The following is a 21,062-nucleotide window of genomic DNA, read 5'->3' as shown; positions in this document are numbered from 1 at the left end:
CAAAAACCATCCAATTACAGAATGGGCAAAAGGAACTTGACATTTCGCCAAAGAATACATACGAATGGCTAACAGGTACATTAAAAATGCTCACTAATTAACAGGAAAATGCAAATAAAAAGCACGAGAGAAAGCACCTCATACTGACTTTCAGGATGGCCATTATCAAAAAAGACAAGAAAAACAAGTGTTAACAAGAATTATTTAGAGCCCCTGTACACTGTGGGTGGGAATGCAAGTTGCACAAGCATTATGGAAAACAGTATGGAGGTTTCTCAAACAAAAATAGAACTTCTCCATGAAATGTTCCAGCAATCCCACATCTGGATGTTTATCTAAAAGAACTGAAACCAAGATCTTAAAAGAGGTATCTGCACTCACATTCCTTGCAGCACTATTCACAGAAGCCAAGATGTAGAAACAACCTAAATGCCCATCAATAGATAAATGAATAAATATGGATAAAATATGGTTTTAAAAAATAATAATGAGGTGGTGTGACAGAAGTGTTACCTGATATTATGGTAGTAATCAATGCAACGTATCAACATGCAAAACCAACACATTGTATAAGTTACACAATATTACACAACAATTATCTCTGAATAAAAAATTAACTTCCATATTCACATGGACACACAATATCAAAGTCCTGAAGAAGAAAGAAAGGGTTGTAAACTCGCTGGCGATCCAGGGGTGAGGACTCGGTGCATTCACTGGCATGGCGAGAGTGCAGTCCCTGGTTGGGAAACTAAGAGGGGGTAAGGTGGGTGGGATGAATTGGAAGACTGGGGCTGATATATACACGACTATGTATAAAATAGATAACTCGTGAAAACCTACTCTAGAGCACAGGGAACTTTTCTCAGTGCTCTGTGGGGACCTAAACGGGAAAGAAACCCAAAAAGAGAGGGAATATATTTAAGAATACAGCTGATTCACTTTGCCACACAGCAGAAATTAACGCAACACTGTAAAGCAACTATACCTCAATTTAAAAAAAGAAAAAGAAAGGGTAAGGGATGGTTCCAAGTAAAAGGATGTTACACAGACACAAACAATACAATAAACGATCCCTGTGTGGGATTCTGGACAGAGCTGGAAAAAATTCCAGCCTATTATGAATAGACGGGAATAACTAAACAGACTGAACTATGTAACTGTTCTGATTTTAAGAATTACACCATGGTTATATAAGAGCATGTCTTTGTTCTTAGGGTATCTTATAATAATTAGGTATAAAAGGGCATGATTCTGTAACTTGTTATCAAATGGTTAAAGGGTACTTTTACAAAGTAAATGTGCCAATGGTAGAGTAAACTTAGGGACAAAATGTTAAAACAATTGCTGAATCTGTGTAAGGAGCATAAGGAGGAATTATTGTACTATTGTTGCCTTTTTTCAGTTTTCAATGATGTCAAAATTAAAAGTCACAGAGATAAAAAGAAGAAAATTATGGTAGATACATACACTGGAATATTATTCAGCCTTCAATTAAAGGAAATCTTGCAATATGTCATAACATGGATGAACCTTGAGGACATTACACTATGTGAAATGAGCCAGTCACAGACCGACAGATGCTGTATGACTATATTTATACGAGATACTGAAAATGGTCACACTCACTGAAGTGGGGAGTAGAATGGTGGCTGCCAGGGCCTTAAGAGACGGCAGAATGGGGAATTGCTAATATAAGTATAAAGTTTTGGTTATGCAAGATGAGAGTTCTAGAGATCTACTGAAATAATACCTTGCCTACAGTCAACGACACTGTACCATACACTTAAACATTGTTGAGAAGGTAGATCTCATGGTAAGGGTTCTTAGCATCATAAATAAATAAAAAATAAAAGCAGTATTCTTTAAAAAGTAACAATGGGTGATAACATAAGTAACTATAAGTAATGTGTCTATGATAATTCTAGGTGTACAGAAGACCCACTCCTGATTAAAAGCTACATGTGATCAAATCCTGAATTTCTTTCAAGATCTACATCTGCAAAGCACCAAAATCAAATGGAAACTGCTATCTAACCAGTGGTGCCTTGAAGAAAAAAAAAGTCTGATCACACATCTATTGTCTTGAAATATACTTATTTCTAGACATATTCCTATATGTGAGTTTTGTACATGTCTGCCTCTCCCTTTGAGCTCCTATTATCCAAGAACAGTATGTTACTGCAGAACCTTAAATGGAATGTTCCCTGAACTGACCTAACCCAGGCCTTCCCAGAGTCCATCAAGAAGGTTTTTGAAAATATTCTGTGAAGTCTCCATGCCAACATTTGTGAGGTTTGTAACACTTAGGTCCTATTGGCAACAGAAAAAAACAAGGTATATTTTATTCTTCTTACAAAAGTATCTTCAAAAAAAAAAAAAAGTATCTTCAAGTAACCGAACTACTCAGATATTAAACTAAATAAACCTATAAATAAAGACTAGCAATCAGAACTCCCTTGGAAGCTAATGTTAGTATTCAGCCCAATCAGAATGCAATGCCATCTGAGTATATCACATCATTTGGCATAACTGTACTAGTCTTTTATGGTTCCAAGGTCTGGACTATAAGAACTTTACCAAGATTTGGGGTTTTAGGTTTCCTCTCCCTGACTATTCAGTCAGACATGACATCACCTGGGCATATTTTTTCTATCAATTAAACTCATAAAATATTAATACTTAATACTAAAAAAAAAATGAGCCAAGCACTTTTCTGTCTCTAAAGCCAAAAGAAAAAGAGCTGAAAGAGTAGAACCCAGATAGTTTGAAGTGGGAGTGAAACAGATGGGGGAAACAGACAAAGACACAGAGATATGTGTGGGGGGGTGTTGGTTACACAAAACTTCTAATGAACCTTTTTTTCTAATCAGTTGTTGAAATGTTATATTCATCTGATCCTCCTATCAGAGGACCAGGTGATAGCTAGAACAGAACCTGTAAGGTCTCATTTACATGCATTTTGAATGGAATACATGAATCAACAGGCTCCATCATATGAATGAAGGGCCATTAATTCGAATTTTCTGTTTTTCAATTATATTCCTTTTGTAAAAGGCATTTGTTATGGAGTGGCTAATTAGGATATGACCCTATGTGAAAAGTGTCCAAGGAAACTAATGCTTGTGACTTTTCAACAGAAATATTTCTATGTTCATCAATATTTGGCCCCTCTTTTCATAAACCTTCAATAAATCATTGTCAATGTGCCAAAATGACAATTCCACAGCCTGGCCTTCAACACAGCACATCAGTTCAGTTCAGTCACTCAGTCGTGTCTGACTCTTTGTGACCCCATGGACCTCAGCACACCAGGCCTCCCTGTCCATCACCAACTCCCAGAGTTTACTCAAACTCATGTCCATTGATTCAATGATGCCATCCAACCATCTCATCCTCTGCCGTCCCCTTCTCCTCTCACCTTTAATCTTTCCCAGCACCAGGGTCTTTTCAAATGAGTCAGCTCTTTGCATCAGGTGGCCAAAGTATTGGAGTTTCAGCTTCAACATCAGTCCTTCCAATGAACACTCAGGACTGATCTCCTTCAGCATGGACTGGGTGGGTCTCCTTGCACTCCAAGGGACTCTCAAGAGTCTTCTCCAACACCACAGTTCAAAAGCATCAATTCTCCGGTGCTCAGCTTTCTTTATCGTCCAACTCTCACATTCATACATGTACACAACACAGTACATAAACTGGCTCTACATGACTTCCAGGCAGACTTATCTGTTCACTGTTTCCTGAACAAACCATGCCATCTCACAGCTGACCACTGCTCCTACCGCTCTCCCTTCCTCCCCTGCTGCTACCCTCTCCTCCCAACCTTCCTCGTGTGTCACATGCAGACCAACTTATGACTCTTCTCTAGGTTTGGTTGTTCACTCTAGTCTCTAAGGTTCCATATAATTAGTTCCGTTTATACACAAGTGATACTTAACATGTGTTAGTAGGAGCATGAACACACATATACTCTTCTCAATCAAATTGTATACAAAGACACTGACACAGTGGAAAGAAGTTAGAAGACTCCGATTATAAATTCTGGCTCTATCACTTACTACCTACAGGTAACTTCTCTGAGCCTTCTCGTCTGTAAAATGGGGCTAATAATTCTTGAACACTTACCTACAATTTTATGAAGATATAATAATGAAAGTATGAAAATTTCATTTATCAAGAATGAATATATTATGTACAAATATATTATTCCATGTATCATTCTGTATCCTCAGCATTTAGCAATGCACCCTTCACATATTATGGATGCAATCAATCTTGCAGATGAAAGTATCAGAATGTAGCTGGAGGAATTTGCTAAGTCATCTTCAGTATTTTTTTCAACCTTATACCGTTAACATTTATTGACTACACACTACTGTGCCAGATTCTTTACAGGAATTGTTAATCTCACAACCTATGAGTCAGGTCCTAGATCTGATCTGAGAATATGTGAGACAGATCCCCAACAATGCACTGGTCAGGTAGGTTTGTTTTTCCATTTCCACATAGCCTCTTTCAGTCAATTTTCTATTGGGTAAAAGACCCAATAAAGAAGTGGAACAAGGGAAGACAACCTCACAGTGGAAAATGCCTGACATCTGCCAGTATGGTGCACCCACAAGCTATAATTACAACTGTCACCATTTCTACTAGCAAGGTCATTAAAATCAGTTTCGAGCTGAGCATCTGGAATGTACACTCTTAACCCAAGTACATTTTTCTCTTTTTACAACACCCAATAAAAAAGAAATGCAAAAAATCTGACACACAACAGCCTAACACTTCGAACTTGTTTCTGCTTACAAATGTGCTGAAAAGGAAAAGTGACAATTTGTAATTACAGATTATTTTTGGAAAGTATAGGAATTTACAAAGTCTTTCTTCTAAACATGGGTGCTGCATTTTCTGCAACCTTAGATCTTCAGGTCAACTGTCTAGCAGGTTAAGGGGCATCTTCAATAGTTCCCCTTCCCCAGAAATAAAACTCAGGTATTGGCTATAATGATCATCCATTATTCTTTTTTCTTCTACTTTTTCAGCATTTTCTCTCCTTCTAAAGTAAGTGTTACTGAAAATTTTAACCAGCATCTGCCGTCTCATCTGGTGAACAGACAAACTTCAAACCTTGAGAATAACTGTTTAAATATACTTTTCAACTTTTCCCCTTCAAGTTGGCAGATAAGGTAAATTCTTCAAGATCCTTCCATAGGGAAAACTTAAAATAAATAAAGAAAAAGGATACACATAGAATTAATTTACCAAAGTTGGAAAATGAACAAAACTGAGTTCAATCTCGATAAATGTGTTTTAGCTTCTAACTATAAAACTCAAGTATATTTTTTATGTGATACTAGAACGGTCTAAGTTAAAAGGCTAACTGATCTTCTTTGCCCAACAATAAAAATTCAAGGTAAAATGCTACTGCTAAAATAAAAACTTGTAAGAGCTTAAAAGAGCTCATCTCCTTTAAAATATCACTTACTTTATAAGCAAACTGGTACTGAGTTGGTATTTTCATAGCTGTAGATAGGATCACTGTTATGAAGAGATCAGGAAAACCGCTATGAATAGAAGTAACTATTGCAAATGAAAGCCAATGAACCACATGGGCCCTTAGCCCATACACATGGAAATCAGTCTGTAGGAATGAGTTAGCTGCTTAGGACATAAGGTCTTTGAGCTGGGCTTCAAGTGCTTCATCAACAAAGAGTTGGACTAAATGACATCTGAGATCCTTTCCAGATTCCAGCTTTTCCCCTTTTTACTAATGGTTCAATTCCTCTTCTCATCAATCAGACACAAAGCTTCTGTTTTTTATCACTCTGATTGTCTCTGCTGTATATTCTAAGCTTTGGTTATCTCGCACGTAGGTCTAAGCACCAACGGCCTAAGCAATCTTTTGTTCCAATCAATATCCAGGGCATTTATCAGACTCTACACACCTTGTGTGATTCCCACTCCACTGCCTTCCAGATAAAAGCCAAATTCCAAAATTCCAAAAAAGAAAGGTTCTTTCTTAAGTGGCCTCTCCCTATCTGATCCATGAGTATACAGTATATGTATTTTATGTCAGTTCTAAAATCATAAAAACAGAAACTTGAAGAATTCATTCATAATCTCCTTTTCAGTAAAAATAGCCACTATCTCCATTCAATAAACCTTCTTTTCAATGTCTTCCCATTTGCAAATGTGTGTGTGTGTCCTTAGTCACGTCTGACTGTTTGTGACCCCATGGACTGTAGCCCTCCAGGCTCCCTCTGTCCATGGAATTCTCCAAGCAAGAGTACTGGAGTGGGTTGCCATTTCCTACTGCAGGGGGTCTTCCCAATCCAGGGATCAAACCTGTGTTTCCTGCATCTTCTGCATTAGCAGGCGGATTTTTTATGACTATGCCCGCTGGGAAGCCCTCATTTGCAAATAGGTGAAAATAAAACTGTATCCATAGAGAACTCTCTTGTTCCTGTCATTCATTTAGGAAATCTTCACGTTTCTATATGAAGGTTATCTTCTAACAGTTGTAAAAGTACATAAAATCCAGCACATTAATCAGGTCTCCATTAGGGCATTTAGCACCTTTGGGTGAAGTAGAAGAAGACACAGTTTCTGGGAAGGCTTAACAAGTCCTCTCCTGCACGGTACAATTTACATAACTCCATCTGGACACCCTGATATTAAAATAGTATATTTACTGACGGAAAAAAATCATTCTGTGAATATATAGGCAGGATCATGTTACATGACAGTTGGGGTCTGGCCACCTCACTTCAGATCCCAGGCAAGTTGCTTAACCGCTAGAGGCCTTGGTTTCCTCAGAGTGACAGTATTAACTAATAGTAGCAGGTATGTATCTCACGGAGGCCTTGTAAGCAGTGAACAATCACAGAAGGCTCTTAGGACAGTGGCTGGCACACAGTGGACACTCAACAAATTCTATTTTTCTCCCCAATAAAAATCAATGCTACCAATATCTTTGTGCTCATTTTTAAGCAATTAAAAAAATTACTTCTATGAAAACCATTGCCAGGAAAGGATTAAAGATGTGTAAACTAGAATGTAAATTTGAACTCCTCATGTAAATCCACTGAGTATATGTAAGTGCTAAAAATAGTGATGATGACTTCACAAAATGCCAGTCCATTAAGATAATAATCTCAGGAAAAAGAGTAAAATTTGTTCTAGGAAATCTCAGAAAGAAATGTAAGTAGGAGATAATATATATTAAAGAAAATATGGGATCATGATTTCCTTTTAGTGGGAAGGTTAGTAAGGGTGACCTGCAAGGCTTTCCCAGCTTCGTATGCCTATGACCCAGTCTCCATTAAACAGTCCTACCCCACTGCAAAGATCACAGAACCTCTGTCCCAGAGAGGCAGGATCTTGCCTCTATCCCAAAGGGATCTGATCTCTGATGTAAGATTTTGTTCATCCCACGCGCATTCATTTTACTTCTACCTGCAACAGCCTTTCCTCACCCTGACAAGCAACTCTGGCCATCACTCAAAGTCCCCGTTTAAATCTCATCTTCCCTCCAGATTCCTAATGATCCACCACCTTCTTTTAAACCTTGTAATACTGATTTATTATCTATAGAAAGAAAGTGATTTTGCTCAGTCGTGTCCGACTCTTTGCAACCCCACAGACTGTAGCCTACTAGGCTCCTCCATCCGTCCGTGGGATTTTCCAGGCAAGAGTACTAGAGTGGGTTGCCATTTCCTTCTCCAAGAGATCTTCCTAACCCAGGGATCCAACCCAGGTCTCCCGCACTATAGGCAGCTGCTTTTACCATCTAAGCCACCAGGGGAAGTCAGCTTATATAAGTTTAGTGGCATTAAAGATGACATTCTTAAAAATTAAACATTACTTTCTCTTACCTCTGAATTAATGCAATCTTTGTCTTCAAAAATCTAGAGTGTCCATATATGCATACAAGGCATCATTTAATTTAGCTAGATCTGTAATAGAAATCTATCCTAACTGAAGGCACACCAAACTCTAAGCTTATGAGACAGCACACTCGAGATTTCCATTGCATCAATAAGCATTTCTACAACTGGCTACCCTGACAAATTTATGACAGTACAGAATCTACAAGTTGATACAATGCCAGGTGAATGCCATGTCATAAAATGCTTAACCATTGTGTATGCCCAGAAGTGGTATTGCTGGGTCATATGGCAGTTCTATTTCCAGTTTTTTAAGAAATCGCCACACTGTTTTCCATAGTGGCTGTACTAGTTTGCATTTCCACCAACAGTGTAAGAGGGTTCCCTTTTCTCCAGCATTTATTGCTTGTAGACTTTTGGATAGCAGCCATCCTGACTGGCGTGTAATGGTACCTCATTGTGGTTTTGATTTGCATTTCTCTAATAATGAGTGATGTTGAGCACCTTTTCATGTGTTTGTTAGCCATCTGTATGTCTTCTTTGGAGAAATGTCTGTTTAGTTCTTTGGCCCATTTTTTGATTGGGTCATTTATTTTTCTGGAATTGAGCTTCAGGGGTTGCTTATAAATTTTTGAGATTAATCCTTTGTCTGTTTCTTCATTTGCTATTATTTTCTCCCAATCTGAGGGCTGTCTTTTCACCTTACTTATAGTTTCCTTTGTAGTGCAGAAGCTTTTAAGTTTCATTAGGTCCCATTTGTTTAGTTTTGCTTTTATTTCCAATATTCTGGGAGGTGGGTCATAGAGGATCTTGCTGTGATTTATGTCGGAGAGTGTTTTGCCTATGTTCTCCTCTAGGAGTTTTATAGTTTCTGGTCTTACATTTAGATCTTTAATCCATTTTGAGTTTATTTTTGTGTATGGTGTTAGAAAGTGTTCTAGTTTCTTTCTTTTACAAGTGGTTGACCAGTTTCCCCAGCACCACTTGTTAAAGAGGTTGTCTTTTTTCCATTGTATATTCTTGCCTCCTTTGTCAAAGATAAGGTGTCCATAGGTTTGTGGATTTATCTCTGGGCTTTCTATTCTGTTCCACTGATCTATATTTCTGTCTTTGTGCCAGTACCATATTGAGGAAACCAGATCTGAAAGAGACACGTGCACCCCAATGTTCATCGCAGCACTGTTTATAATAGCCAGGACATGGAAGCAACCTAGATGCCCATCAGCAGATGAATGGATAAGAAAGCTGTGGTACATATACACCATGGAATATTACTCAGCCATTAAAAAGAATTCATTTGAATCAGTTCTAATGAGATGGATGAAACTGGAGCCCATTATACAAGGTGAAGTAAACCGGAAAGATAAAGAACATTACAGCATACTAACACATATATATGGAATTTAGAAAGATGGTAACGATAACCCTATATGCAAAACAGAAAAAGAGACACAGAAGTATAGAACAGACTTTTGAATTCTGTGGGAGAAAGTGAGGGTGGGATGTTTCGAAAGAACAGCATGTATATTATCTATGGTGAAACAGATCACCAGCCCAGGTGAGATGCATGAGACAAGTGCTCGGGCCTGGTGCACTGGGAGGACCCAGAGGAGTCGGGTGGAGAGGGAGGGGGGAGGGGGGATCGGGATGGGGAATACGTGTAACTCTATGGCTGATTCATGTCAATGTATGACAAAACCCACTGAAATGTTGTGAAGTAATTAGCCTCCAACTAATAAAAAAAAATTTTTTTAAATGCTTAACCATCTATTTTAAGTATTTTTAAAAGGCTAAATATGAAAAGGAGAGTGTACCATTAGTATTTTGTTTTGAAAGTAGAGCGCTTCTCCTTTTCTTCAATCAAGCCACCTTTATTGTCTTTTTTTTATATAAAGTGTTTTAAATTTCTTGAAATCTCATTTCTTCAAGTTTAATTAACCCTTTTGTCAAGTGATATAGGATAAGATTACTGAATCTACATTATTATCTGGGGATGGGGATCCAATCTGCGTTTGGATACAGAATAAATATTCTAATCAAACAAAACTACCAGAATACATCTCTACAGAATGTGACTGTCTTTTTATCTGTCCAAAAAAAAATAAAACTGTAATATTAGTTAAAATGCAGTACTGCTTGAAGGCTCAAACTCTTAAAATGAAGAATCATAATATGTTAAGAGAAAGAATCAAAGTTTAAAAGGCACTGAGCTTTATCCAAGTACAAGGTGATGGAATGAAGCCATGCAGTTATCATACTATAACACGGAGAGCAGGTACCACGCTCTGCTGTCACGTGCTACAAGCTCTCTTGGGTGTCATTATCATTGTCATCCATGACTTACAAGATGTTCTGGTTTGAAGCCTTGTCATCAATGTGTAAACTGAAGGTTGCTCCAGAGGCAACAAGGGGAGAATCAGCTCTGGTGGCATTTGAACTGAAGATACTCAGGCAGAGAAACTAATCTGGTGGTGACGGGAGAGATGAATGGAACCAGAGGAAGAGGAGACAGGAGGACAAGAAAGGACAAGAGAGAGGAGGAGTTGATGATCAGAAATGACGTGAAGAATGAAAAAGAAGACCAACAAAAAGAAAGTCAAAAAGTGGAGGCAGGAGAAAAAAGAAAGGGGAGAGAGGAAGGAGAAGGAAGAGAGAAAAAAATACATATATAAACAATCTTTGAAAATCGCTGTTGTGTCCAACTCTTTGTGACCTCATGGACTATACACAGTCGATGGAATTCTCCAGGCCAGAAAACTGAAGTGGGTAGCCCTTCCCTTCTCCTGGGGATCTTCTCAACCCAGGGATCAAACCCAGAGTTCCTGCACTGCATGCAGATTCTTTACCAGCTGAGCCACAAGGGAAGTCCAAGAATACTGGAATGGGTAGCCTATCCCTTTCTCCAGTGGATCTTCCTGACCCAGGAATCGAACTGGGGTCTCCTGCATTGCAGGCGGATTCTTTACCAACTGAGCTATCAGGGAAGCCCAACAATCTTTGGGTATGTGAAAAGCAGCATGTTCCATATTCCTGTACCTCTGGTTGCTGTTTTTACAAGTTAGAGATGCTATCAAATGACCAAATACAGAATTAGAATCCATTAGACCTGGAATATACTGATATCCATTGTTTAAAAACAAAAATTGAAGCTTCAAGTCAACAAGTATCATGAAAGTTATTGTTATATTGGTTTTTCTTTTTGAGAGTTCATGAAGGAGTCAAAGGAATTTCAAATGTTCCATTCCTGAGCCTGAAACTGTTTAAACACAGAAAAAGAACACAATGCTGGTTTCTTAGCTGGTCAACACACCTGCCAACCAGAAATGTCATAATGGTTCCCAAGTTTCTCAAAACAGTATTTCCATCATGTCTCTCTATATACTTTGGGTCTTTTTTCTCTCTTTTTTTCAATTTAAAATGAATTCTATGGGAGGGAGGATTTGGAGGGAGGGGACATATGTATACCAATGGCTGATTTATGTTAATGTATGGTAGAAACCAACATAATACAGTAAAGCAATTATCCTGCAGTTAAAGATAAATAACTTCTTGTTAAGGTGGTAGCTGGTCAGTATATGATACTTTCCAGGTAAAAAAAGATGAAAAAGCAAATTAAAATGTACTCTTGTCAATTAAATTCCTTACATATCATTATAGCTATATCAATGGTAAGACTTTCCATTTGGGTACAAAGTGATTAGGGAGTTCTTCAGGCACAACTGGTGCTCCTGCAACTTCCCAATCAGTCCACATAAACCTCTGTCCATATGTTAAGCTGATGCAGACTAGGAGGTTATATACACCTTGTGTGTGTGTGTGTGCACACACATGCACTCAGTTGTGTCCAACTATTTGCAGCCCCGTGGACTATATATAGTCCACCAGGCTTGACTGTCCATGGGATTTCCCAGGAAAGAACACTGGAGTAGGTTCCCATTTCCTACTCCAGGGGATCTTCCCAACCCAGGGATTGAAACTGCATCGCCTGCATCAGCAAACAGAGTGTTTACCACCTGAGAAACTTGTACGTGTGCTATGCTTAGTTGCTCAGTCATGGCTGACTCTTTGCGACTCCACAGACAGCAGCCCACCAGGCTCCTATAGCCCTTGACCTATTGCAAAAATCGTGAGATGAATTGCCACACAATTCTTCATTATCATTATTATTGAATTATTCCAAAGCTGTTAATATTTTTGGCATTTCCAAACAAGGAAAATCTGCATGGCTGATAAGAAGCATAATATTAAAACATCAAATCTTGAGCAGAACTGAATTTATAGACTTAACTTTCCATGACAAAAACCCACCAAGCTCTACAGTAGGTATGAGTGAATGAACAATTTCAGGAATATTACACTCAGCAGTAATTAATACAGGTGTTCACCCCCATCCTCCCTTAGCATGGTGGTATTTCAACCAAAACCAACAGGAGGAGGAATCTGTAGGAGGAAACAGAAGGTTGACAATGGAGAGCACACCCAACCAAAGGAATAGCGCTTAAAGGCCTCTCTTTAATAAAAATAATCACTGCACCTGACTAAGAACACAACCCACAGAAGACACACCTGAGTTACCACAGGAAGAAGAGAGGAGAGGAGTAGGGTTTAAATAACAACAAGGAGTTCCTGAGATTCTCAGATCTCAACGGGCTGACTCTACCCAGGAAACAGAGTCCAGAATGTCAGCATCTCCTTGGTTTCAGGAACTTATCTGTCTATGGGGACTGCTCTGTTGCGTCATTTGGAAGCAGAATTTTCTTTCTGTGCTGAATGAAGGAGTAGTATTTGCAGTGAGCTACTTAAAGGCATTGAGTGTTGCCCAACAGATGATCCCATGAACTCCTGTAGGAATCTGCATTTGGAATTGTTGACAACACCCGTGCTGTGGAACAAGATACGAGTGATACATACACAGCCCAGGATCCTCAACAGAAGCTGTCCCAACGTATCCTACCAAACCCGCCTGTTCCTGAATCCAGGCACTCACCGCAGGGCAGAATGTCTTCCCGAGCGGGACACACTGTTACCCACGGGGGAAGGCAGGTTGCTTCCTCTGTGCAGGTCCTCAATGGACCGACTCCAGGGCTTTGATTTGTCCACCGAGCTCTCCATACTGCTCTCCACACTTTCAAAGTCAAAACTAAAACAAAAAAGAAATGCCACTCAAGACTTAATTCAGATTCACACAAACACGCGGATGTGCAAAACTTGCTCCTTCCAATTACACATCTGCACCTTAATATGGGTAGTTTTTGCAAACAAAGAAAACTGATAATGGAATACAACTGAATTTCCATGGACTGTGTGTTAGCTTCAAAAATACAGAATGACAACTAGGAATGTGTTATTTGCATCTTAGTATAATGCTTGCTGACTTACTGATTACTAACGAGCTCTGGTGGGATAGGGAAAAAAGATCTTAGAGCTAGACAGCTCTAAGACATTTTGCTTTAACAAGTCAATATGTTAGGCTTATACAAATTTATTCCTACCCATCAATTTTCACTGAGCGTTTTCTCCTAGTGTGTTGGCAAATGTGCTTTTCCAACCATATGTGATACATTACTTGCAAAGTTACGAATTTGCTTTGATTTTGGAATCTCTCCCCAGTGCGGTGCTCTTTAAAGTAGGGATGTTGTTTCTCTGGCACATTTTTGAGGTTATTACTCTTGTTAACCATGTTAGAATAAATGGTTAGTTAAATTGCTCATCCTTGTATAATTTTAGGAACAAATTTTTAACACACAGGCCTCTGTGTTCTATGCAATTTTCCCCTGCCAAAGTTAGTAGCTGTACTTTCTCAAAAATATATTTTATCAATGGTTTCTACCCATAGTTCCAACAAGCAACACCTGACCAAGTAGAAAATAAACAGAATGCAGCTATAATTAGTATCATCTGTAAGATTTTGGAGGTTATCATGGAAGAAACATCAATAACACATATTGGAAATAGCAAGTATGAGTTTTTATACAAGTATGACTGCCAAAAGAAAATATCTGCTTAGAACGACCATCTGTAAACTAAGTGATGCTCTCCATCTATTAAATTCTAATCCAGATAACAGAGACGGATGCACAAAGTCACTGAATGGGTCTAACAATTCTGTTGTTCCTTAGGATCCAGAAACCAGTGAACAGAAAAGAGGTGGAATTGAGTAATCAAACAGATCCTTAAGTATTAAAAATAGAAGCCTATAATTGACATCAGAGAGGGTAAGCCCAGGGGCATCCTAAGATCACCCATGTCATTAAGACTCCTGCTAAGTCACTCTGCAGTCCCCACATGTTCAGCCGTTCAGCATCCTTATGCTCCTCTCAGCTCATCCCCCCACCCCGTCACCGAACAGAAAAAGGAAACACGCAACTTGGTGAATGCTCCTGTTTCAGGGAGACTGCATGAGTTTGCTGTTTCACATTACATGGTAAAGAAAATTGCCACATGCTAAGGAATAGCAAGAAATTTTTCTGGCCCATTTAGTTTCAAGAAAGGATAAAACATAAATTACTTATCTGCATATAATTTTCTAATTAAAGCAAAAACAAAACTAATAAGCAAAGACTGTAAAGTTAATTCTAAAATTAAAAAAAGAAGATTAAGAACCAAAACCTCTGAGTTCTTATTTTTTTGTTGCTGTTGTCTTTGTTCTTGGACTTCAAATTAGAAAAATTCCCTTGGAGAAGCACGACCTTTTTCCACTGGTCTTATGAGTAGGTGCATTTGGGAAAGCTGGTCTATAAGTTCTGATGTGATGGGGTAAAAGGTTGATTACAGCAAACATACTACAAATAGTATGCAATTCTTTTCCATTATTCTTGAAGTTTCTTAGTCCTTCCTTAGTTCCTTATTAAATATTATTCCAGATTTTAAAATATGCAATAGGATAATACTTCTATTTCATTTTGCCATATAATATGAAGCGTAGGGGAGATTAGCAGGTTTTGATATAATAGAGGTAGATAAGAAACAACCTTTGGAAGAGTATGCTATAAACAATAGCATTATATTTCAGAGGACAATTTCTCATGAAGATAAGAACGTATCTGTTGAATTTTCTTATTACAGTCCATATCACATACAAGGCTATCAAAACTGAAACTCATCAAGCCAGTTTCAGTTAACACTTTAGTTTCTGCAGCAACAAGGTAGGAATAATTACAGCTTTCTCTTCACCAATTCTCAAGGAAGTGATAAGGATTATAAGATAACATGTGATTACAGCTTAAAGTGGAGCAATAGAAAAAACAAGTTCCTGCTTTGAAAAGAAGAGTTGAGAAGAAGACAAGCACCATCTAGGCCAAAATAACTTCCAATAAAATTAAAAATAATACATATTATTTCCTTAATGTGTGTGTGTGAGAGTGTCCATCTGTGGATATTGGAATAGTTTTCGATTAAAGAGGGAAAGTGGGGAAGAGACTGCATCATTCAAATGTACACTTTTCATTCCTATTGTAAATCTTTCCAGAAGCCTAGCAAATGAGAAAACTGTGAATCAACAAAAGCAAGGTGAAATAAGTACAATTTTTTCTGCTCTTCCCCATTTTTTTCCTTTTACCCCCTATAGAGGAAAAGTCAAAACAATAAATATATATATAAATTTAAAAAGGAAAACACCTCTTGCTTACCCCATTTCCTCCATTCCCACTATGTTTAGTATCTATTTCTGCATTAATTTTCTCTGTATTCACTAGCACATACAAATATACACATACAAGTTGTTTTTTTTTTTAATAAAAAAGGAGTCACTCTTCTGTACCTTGATTTATTCATTCAATAATATATCCTATACCTCTTCCAATCATTGCTAGAGTATTCTGCCATATGAACATCTGAAACCTGAGCACTTAAGAAAGCACTTCTTTTGAAATAAGGACTCCTCTAAGGGTGAGCCTACTCCCGTTTTATTTTTGCCATAAAAGCATTTCTACCAACAATTATGTGATTTGCTTTTAGTTACTTGAACAGAAACAAACCTCTTTAAGCCTTACCACATCTGCTTCTGGGTTTTTCCCCTCAGTGTGGTATCTAATTTTACCACTGAGCTGCATCTTCTGTGACCACATAAAATTTAAAAGGAAACAAGCCAGGTTTTTACTTACGTTACTGCATACTGTGCAAATGATAGATATTCTACCAGAACATCGAGACCTTTGTTTTCTTCATTCAGAAACTCTCTGACCCATCTGTTTGGGAAAAAAAGAAATTCATTGGCAAAGATTATCATGTGACTGAACTGAACTACCATAAAAGGCTTTCCCAGGTGGCTCAGTGGTAAAGAATCTGCCTGCCAATGCAGGAGATGAGGGTCCAATCCCTGGGTTGGGAAGACTCCCTAGAGGAGGAAATGGCAACCTACTCCAATATTCTTGCTTGGAAAATCCCATGGACAGAGGAGCCTGGTGGGCTACAGTTCGTAGGATTGCAAAGAGCTGAACACGACTGAGTGACTTAGCATGCAACTCCCAGGAAAAGGACACAGTGAAAACTTGTTTTTCCATCAGAAACATCTGCTGCCTGAAAGGAACTACAACGTTAAGCCTAGACTCTCTCACAGAAGGAAGGAGCTTTCAAATATGGCCACTCAGAAAATCACAACGTTTCCGTGTGAGTGACTGGGGGCAAGAAGTGTATGAGATCCTTCTGTGTATTTCACTGCTTAGTAGAATGAGGATAACAGGTAAGAAACTTTCTAATTGAGGAACTTGCTGCTGTCCTTTTTCCACCACAACCGATCGACAGACGGCTTGTTCAGGGAGCCAAGACTGCATGGGTAATCAGGCAGACTGGGGACATGACGACATAACCACTGAAATCCAGGCCTGATTCCAAATCCACATTCAGCTCCTTCTTGGCACACGATGCTGTAGTAAACACTCAACTAGCCAATGAGAGACCAGTGTTTATGGGCTTCTGGAAATTCCATAGGGGTAATGATTGCTTAGTTTTTTCCATGAATGTGAAAACCTTTCAAAAAGTCGCAGGCAACACACACCAACCGACCTGAGATGTGACAAACATGTTGTTTAAAATCATTTAAAAATAATATCAGTTTGCTTTTGAGTGGTGGATTTGAATGCAGTTCTCTGAGAATTTGTATACATTTTTATTTGGTCTTCACAATAATTCACAGAAGATGAAGCAGAGCGGTCAGATACTGAGGATAAACACCTGTTACCCTATGTCCCAGATCTCCTCCAGAATATCCACCTTCAAAGAACACATAGTATCCCATTAAACCAGCATTGGAAATTTCAACAAATAGTAAGCAAATGCGTCTGCTATACTACCACAGAAACGAATCTTGGGGTATATGTGCCAAAAGCATTCCAAAATGGCTGCTTTCCTCCATGAACACCGAGCCATAATGTCCACCAGTTTTGGACACTATGGCTCCTACGGAAACCAGTCTTGAAGCTATGAGAACAATGGCTGGACAATTCTACTGTGTGTCTGAAAGGATGAGCAGTCCCTTAAGGTTTTTGTCTTAGAGGAAAAAAAATCAATCTGTTGGACTCAGAATACCTTTCTTTAAAAGTTTGTTTGCAGGGGGATTCTGTTGTTTTATCCTCAAGCACTTCCTTTCCTCTGGTCCTATCACCTGCATAATGTAACCTCAGGTCTGCAGGTAGGTCCAGAAAGCGATAAGGTGGAAAATGTAGACAGCTTGCATCATCCTTCCCCCAGTGCCCAAGCAGGCCATCACAAAATGTATGCACTTAACACAGCCATGTGCAAAAAGAGACCTAGAGGGGAAACACTGGCAAAGAATACATGACCTGTTGGGTCTCACAAAGTGGCTTTGTTAGGAAAGCCAACCAGAACTAAGGGGCTGGCCACTGGGAGAGGCTGGAGTTCCCTTCACACCACCACCTCATACATGATCTCAGTGTCTGCTTCCAGATCCTTATTTTCATTTCATTTATTTTAAATTACTCCCTATGTGGCTAGGTCTCAGAAAACATGGGGCATTCTTAAGTGCACATCCTTAAAACTTAAAAATTAAAAAAAAATATCTTTTTTTCCTTTTAAAACTGGTAGGAGACTAAAGAAAGGTTGGAACTCACTATTGAATTGGATGACTACCTTTGCTCTTGAAATTCAAGCCCTTTAGCACTCTCTGTGGCCTTCCCATTGGTTGGTTCTATGGGCTCTGAGGGCATGATTTAAACTAGCCCTCCACAGTGGGGGCACAGTAGAAAGCCCCAGAGCTGGACGGGGCAGGGAGGGGCGTCATCTTTTTAAATTGAAAGAAAACCACAGAGTCCAGACTTTTCAGAGTGTTCTTGATTTCACATAGGCTATGTGGCCCATATTTGTTGTTGTTGTTCAGTCGCTAACTCGTGTCTAACTCTTTGTGATCCCATGAACCACAGCACACCAGGCCTCCCTGTCCATCACCAACTCCCGGAGTCTACACAAACCCATGTCCATCGAGTCGGTGATGCCATCCAACCATCTCATCCTCTGTCGTCCCCTTCTCCTCCAGCCTTCCATCTTTCTCAGCATCAAGGTCTTTTCAAATGAGTCAGCTCTTTGCATCAGGTGGCCAAAGTATTGGAATTTCAGCTTCAACATCAGTCCTTCCAATGAACACTCAGGACTCATATCCTTTAGGATGGGCTGGTTGGATCTCCTTGCTGTCCAAGGGACTCTCAAGAGTCTTCTCCAACACCACAGCTCAAAATCATCAATTTTTCAGTGCTCAGCTTTCTTCACAGTCCAACTCTCACATCCATACACAATCACTGGAAAAACCATAGCCTTGACCAGACGGACCTTTGTTGACAAAGTAATGTCTCTGCTTTTCAATATGCTGTCTAGGTTGATCATAACTTACCTTCCAAGGAGCAAGCGCCTTTTAACTTCATGACTGCAATCATCATCTGCAGTGATTTTGGAACCCAGAAAAATAAAGTCAGCCACTGTTTCCACTGTTTCCCCATCTATTTCCCATGAAGTGATGGGACCAGATGCCATGATCTTAGTTTTCTGAATGTTGAGCCTTGAGCCAACTTTTTCACTCTCCTCTTTCACTTTCATAAAGAAGCTCTTTAGTTCTTCTTCACTTTCTGCCATAAGGGTGGTGTCCTACGCATATCTGAGGTTATTGATATTTCTCCCGGCAATCTTGATTCCAGCTTGTGCTTCCTCCAGCCCAGTGTTTCTCATGATGTACTCTGCATATAAGTTAAATAAGCAGGGTGACAATATACAGCCTCAACGTACTCCTTTTCCTATTTGGAACCAGTCTGTTGTTCCATGTCCAGTTCTAACTATTGTTTCCTGACCTGCATACAAGAGGCAGGTCAGGTGGTCTGGTATTCCCATCTCTTTCAGAATTTTCCACAGTTTATTGTGATCCACACAGTGAAAGGCTTAAGAACACTCTAATTTAGGAGTTGAGAAAAATAGTCATTATAGTTTCTTCTTGTTGATTTTCCAGACATTGCCTCTAAAACACATAAATGGTCCAGGACACCCTAAGGACCTGCCATTGTCTCATCTCAACCACTAGCACGCTTTACCTCACTTAGTTCAGCCACAAACTGGAGAAGAGGCAAAATGACTCACAGATTTGTTTTTTTTTAAAGGAAGGAAGAAATGGTAGGAAATAGCCAAGTACAGCCACAGCTCAATCCTCTTGATTCAAAATACTAATATGCATATATTTTGATGCAACTATAAAGCCTGTTAATGGGCTTTTATTTCAAAGCCCTTATCAATACCCCTGCTTGTTCTTGATGACTGAGTGAAAAGACCTTAAAAATAAATTTCAAAATGAAAGGCAGGAGCCACCGCTCAGTTCCAAAAAATAGGTGAGAGCATAACGTGTCCTGTCTCTGCAAGGTTTAATTTCATTTTTAACCTCATTTTCTAAGCTGTGAGATCTTCCTTGGGTCTTCAGTTTGGCTCAGACCCCCGCAGATGATTTAGGAAAGAATAAGATATAACTCCATCACAGCTCACTACCTTACCCCTTTTGTCAAGTGGTATCAGGTTTGTATACTCATCTCAGCAAAAAGGCTCTGGGCTACAGAAAACAATAATCATATTCTGCACCAGAGAGAACAGGTGACAGTGAACTTCTATGGAAATGAAAGACTGTGGAAATCAAACAGGTAGAGATGAAAAGAGGGCAACTTTCAAAAACAGTATCTTTAAGGGCATTATTAGGTACCTGATTATGACATATCATAAATTGAGGATTCCTGTAGTAAATTTCCATTTTCACCTCTGTGCATGCTACATGCTCTTTAATATATTGCCAGTATGGAGAATTTCAAATTGGGTGATTACAGGTCTTGGAAAGTAGAATTGTTTCTGATTCTGACAGCATGCCTCATTACTGAGTACCTCACAGATTCGATGTAAATACCATGCGTTGTAAATTTGAATTTAGGCAAATTCCAAATCGGCTGCTGGAGAGCTGGAAGGCACAGTGATAATGAGAAATAGCTCTGGAAAAAAACTTCTTCAAGGAAGGGCGCTAAGTGCAGGTGCCAATAGTTACTGTTTTACTCTGGTCAGGTCAAAGCTTTGTTTCCAGATTACTGTTGTCTTCCCTCTGATTCCCTCCCAAATCTTAGAATCTCATTGTTCTCATCTAGAAAATAAAGTCTCAAAGGACATTACTGGCTTAAATGTGTAAGATCAAATGAAGCAGATGCAAGACACATAAGATGAAGGAACAAATGGTGAATTTGTTCTGCCACTTTCCTTACAGAGATGCCACAGGCATCTGAAAGGAACTGCAGTTGCTGACAAATCACGAAAAAAAAAAAGAAAAAAACACAAGGGAGAGAAAGAAGGCTAAGTATCACTCAGATTCATTATCAGCGACCACATCTATTCTGCGAGACAGCATCTCAAACTGTTTCTGTTTCTCTAACATAGCCCAAGGACCACCAAGGGTCCCTGAAACCCTCTCAGGGGTCTGTGAAGTGAAGCCTATTTTCATAGAAACATTGAGTAGTTGCTTTTCTCACTGTTGTGACACTTGCACTGATCACACAAAAGAAATGTGAATGAAATCTACCACCAGTGAATACACCTATTGATTGCATTCTTCACCCCAAGCACTTTAAAAGGGGGAAAAAGTGAACTTCACTTAAAACTGTTCTTAGTGAAGTGCTAAAATTCCTGATTTTATTGAAGCCTGCTCCTTGAGGATACATC

At 39.0% G+C, this 21,062-nt stretch overlaps 1 protein-coding gene across 5 annotated transcripts in view; it reads right to left on the bottom strand.

Annotated features, from left to right (window-relative positions):
- Nucleotides 1-21,062, bottom strand: part of FMNL2 (formin like 2) — a 326,764-nt gene that overhangs the window by 75,771 nt on the left and 229,931 nt on the right. For 4 of the 5 annotated variants that reach the window (XM_065931549.1, XM_065931550.1, XM_065931548.1 and 1 more), the window contains exons 5-6: nucleotides 15,986-16,069; nucleotides 12,871-13,023 (exon numbers count right to left, since the gene is read on the bottom strand). In XM_065931549.1, the coding sequence (XP_065787621.1) occupies nucleotides 12,871-13,023; nucleotides 15,986-16,069 (237 nt within the window). The remainder of the gene's footprint in view (nucleotides 1-12,870; nucleotides 13,024-15,985; nucleotides 16,070-21,062) is intronic. The other variant, XM_065931551.1, reaches the window with a different exon arrangement.

This window comes from Muntiacus reevesi, chromosome 3 (assembly GCF_963930625.1).
Source record: "Muntiacus reevesi chromosome 3, mMunRee1.1, whole genome shotgun sequence".
Taxonomy (NCBI): Eukaryota; Metazoa; Chordata; class Mammalia; order Artiodactyla; family Cervidae; genus Muntiacus; species Muntiacus reevesi.
The sequence above is the reverse complement of the archived record's forward strand: the minus strand, read 5'-3'. Positions and strand labels throughout refer to the sequence as shown.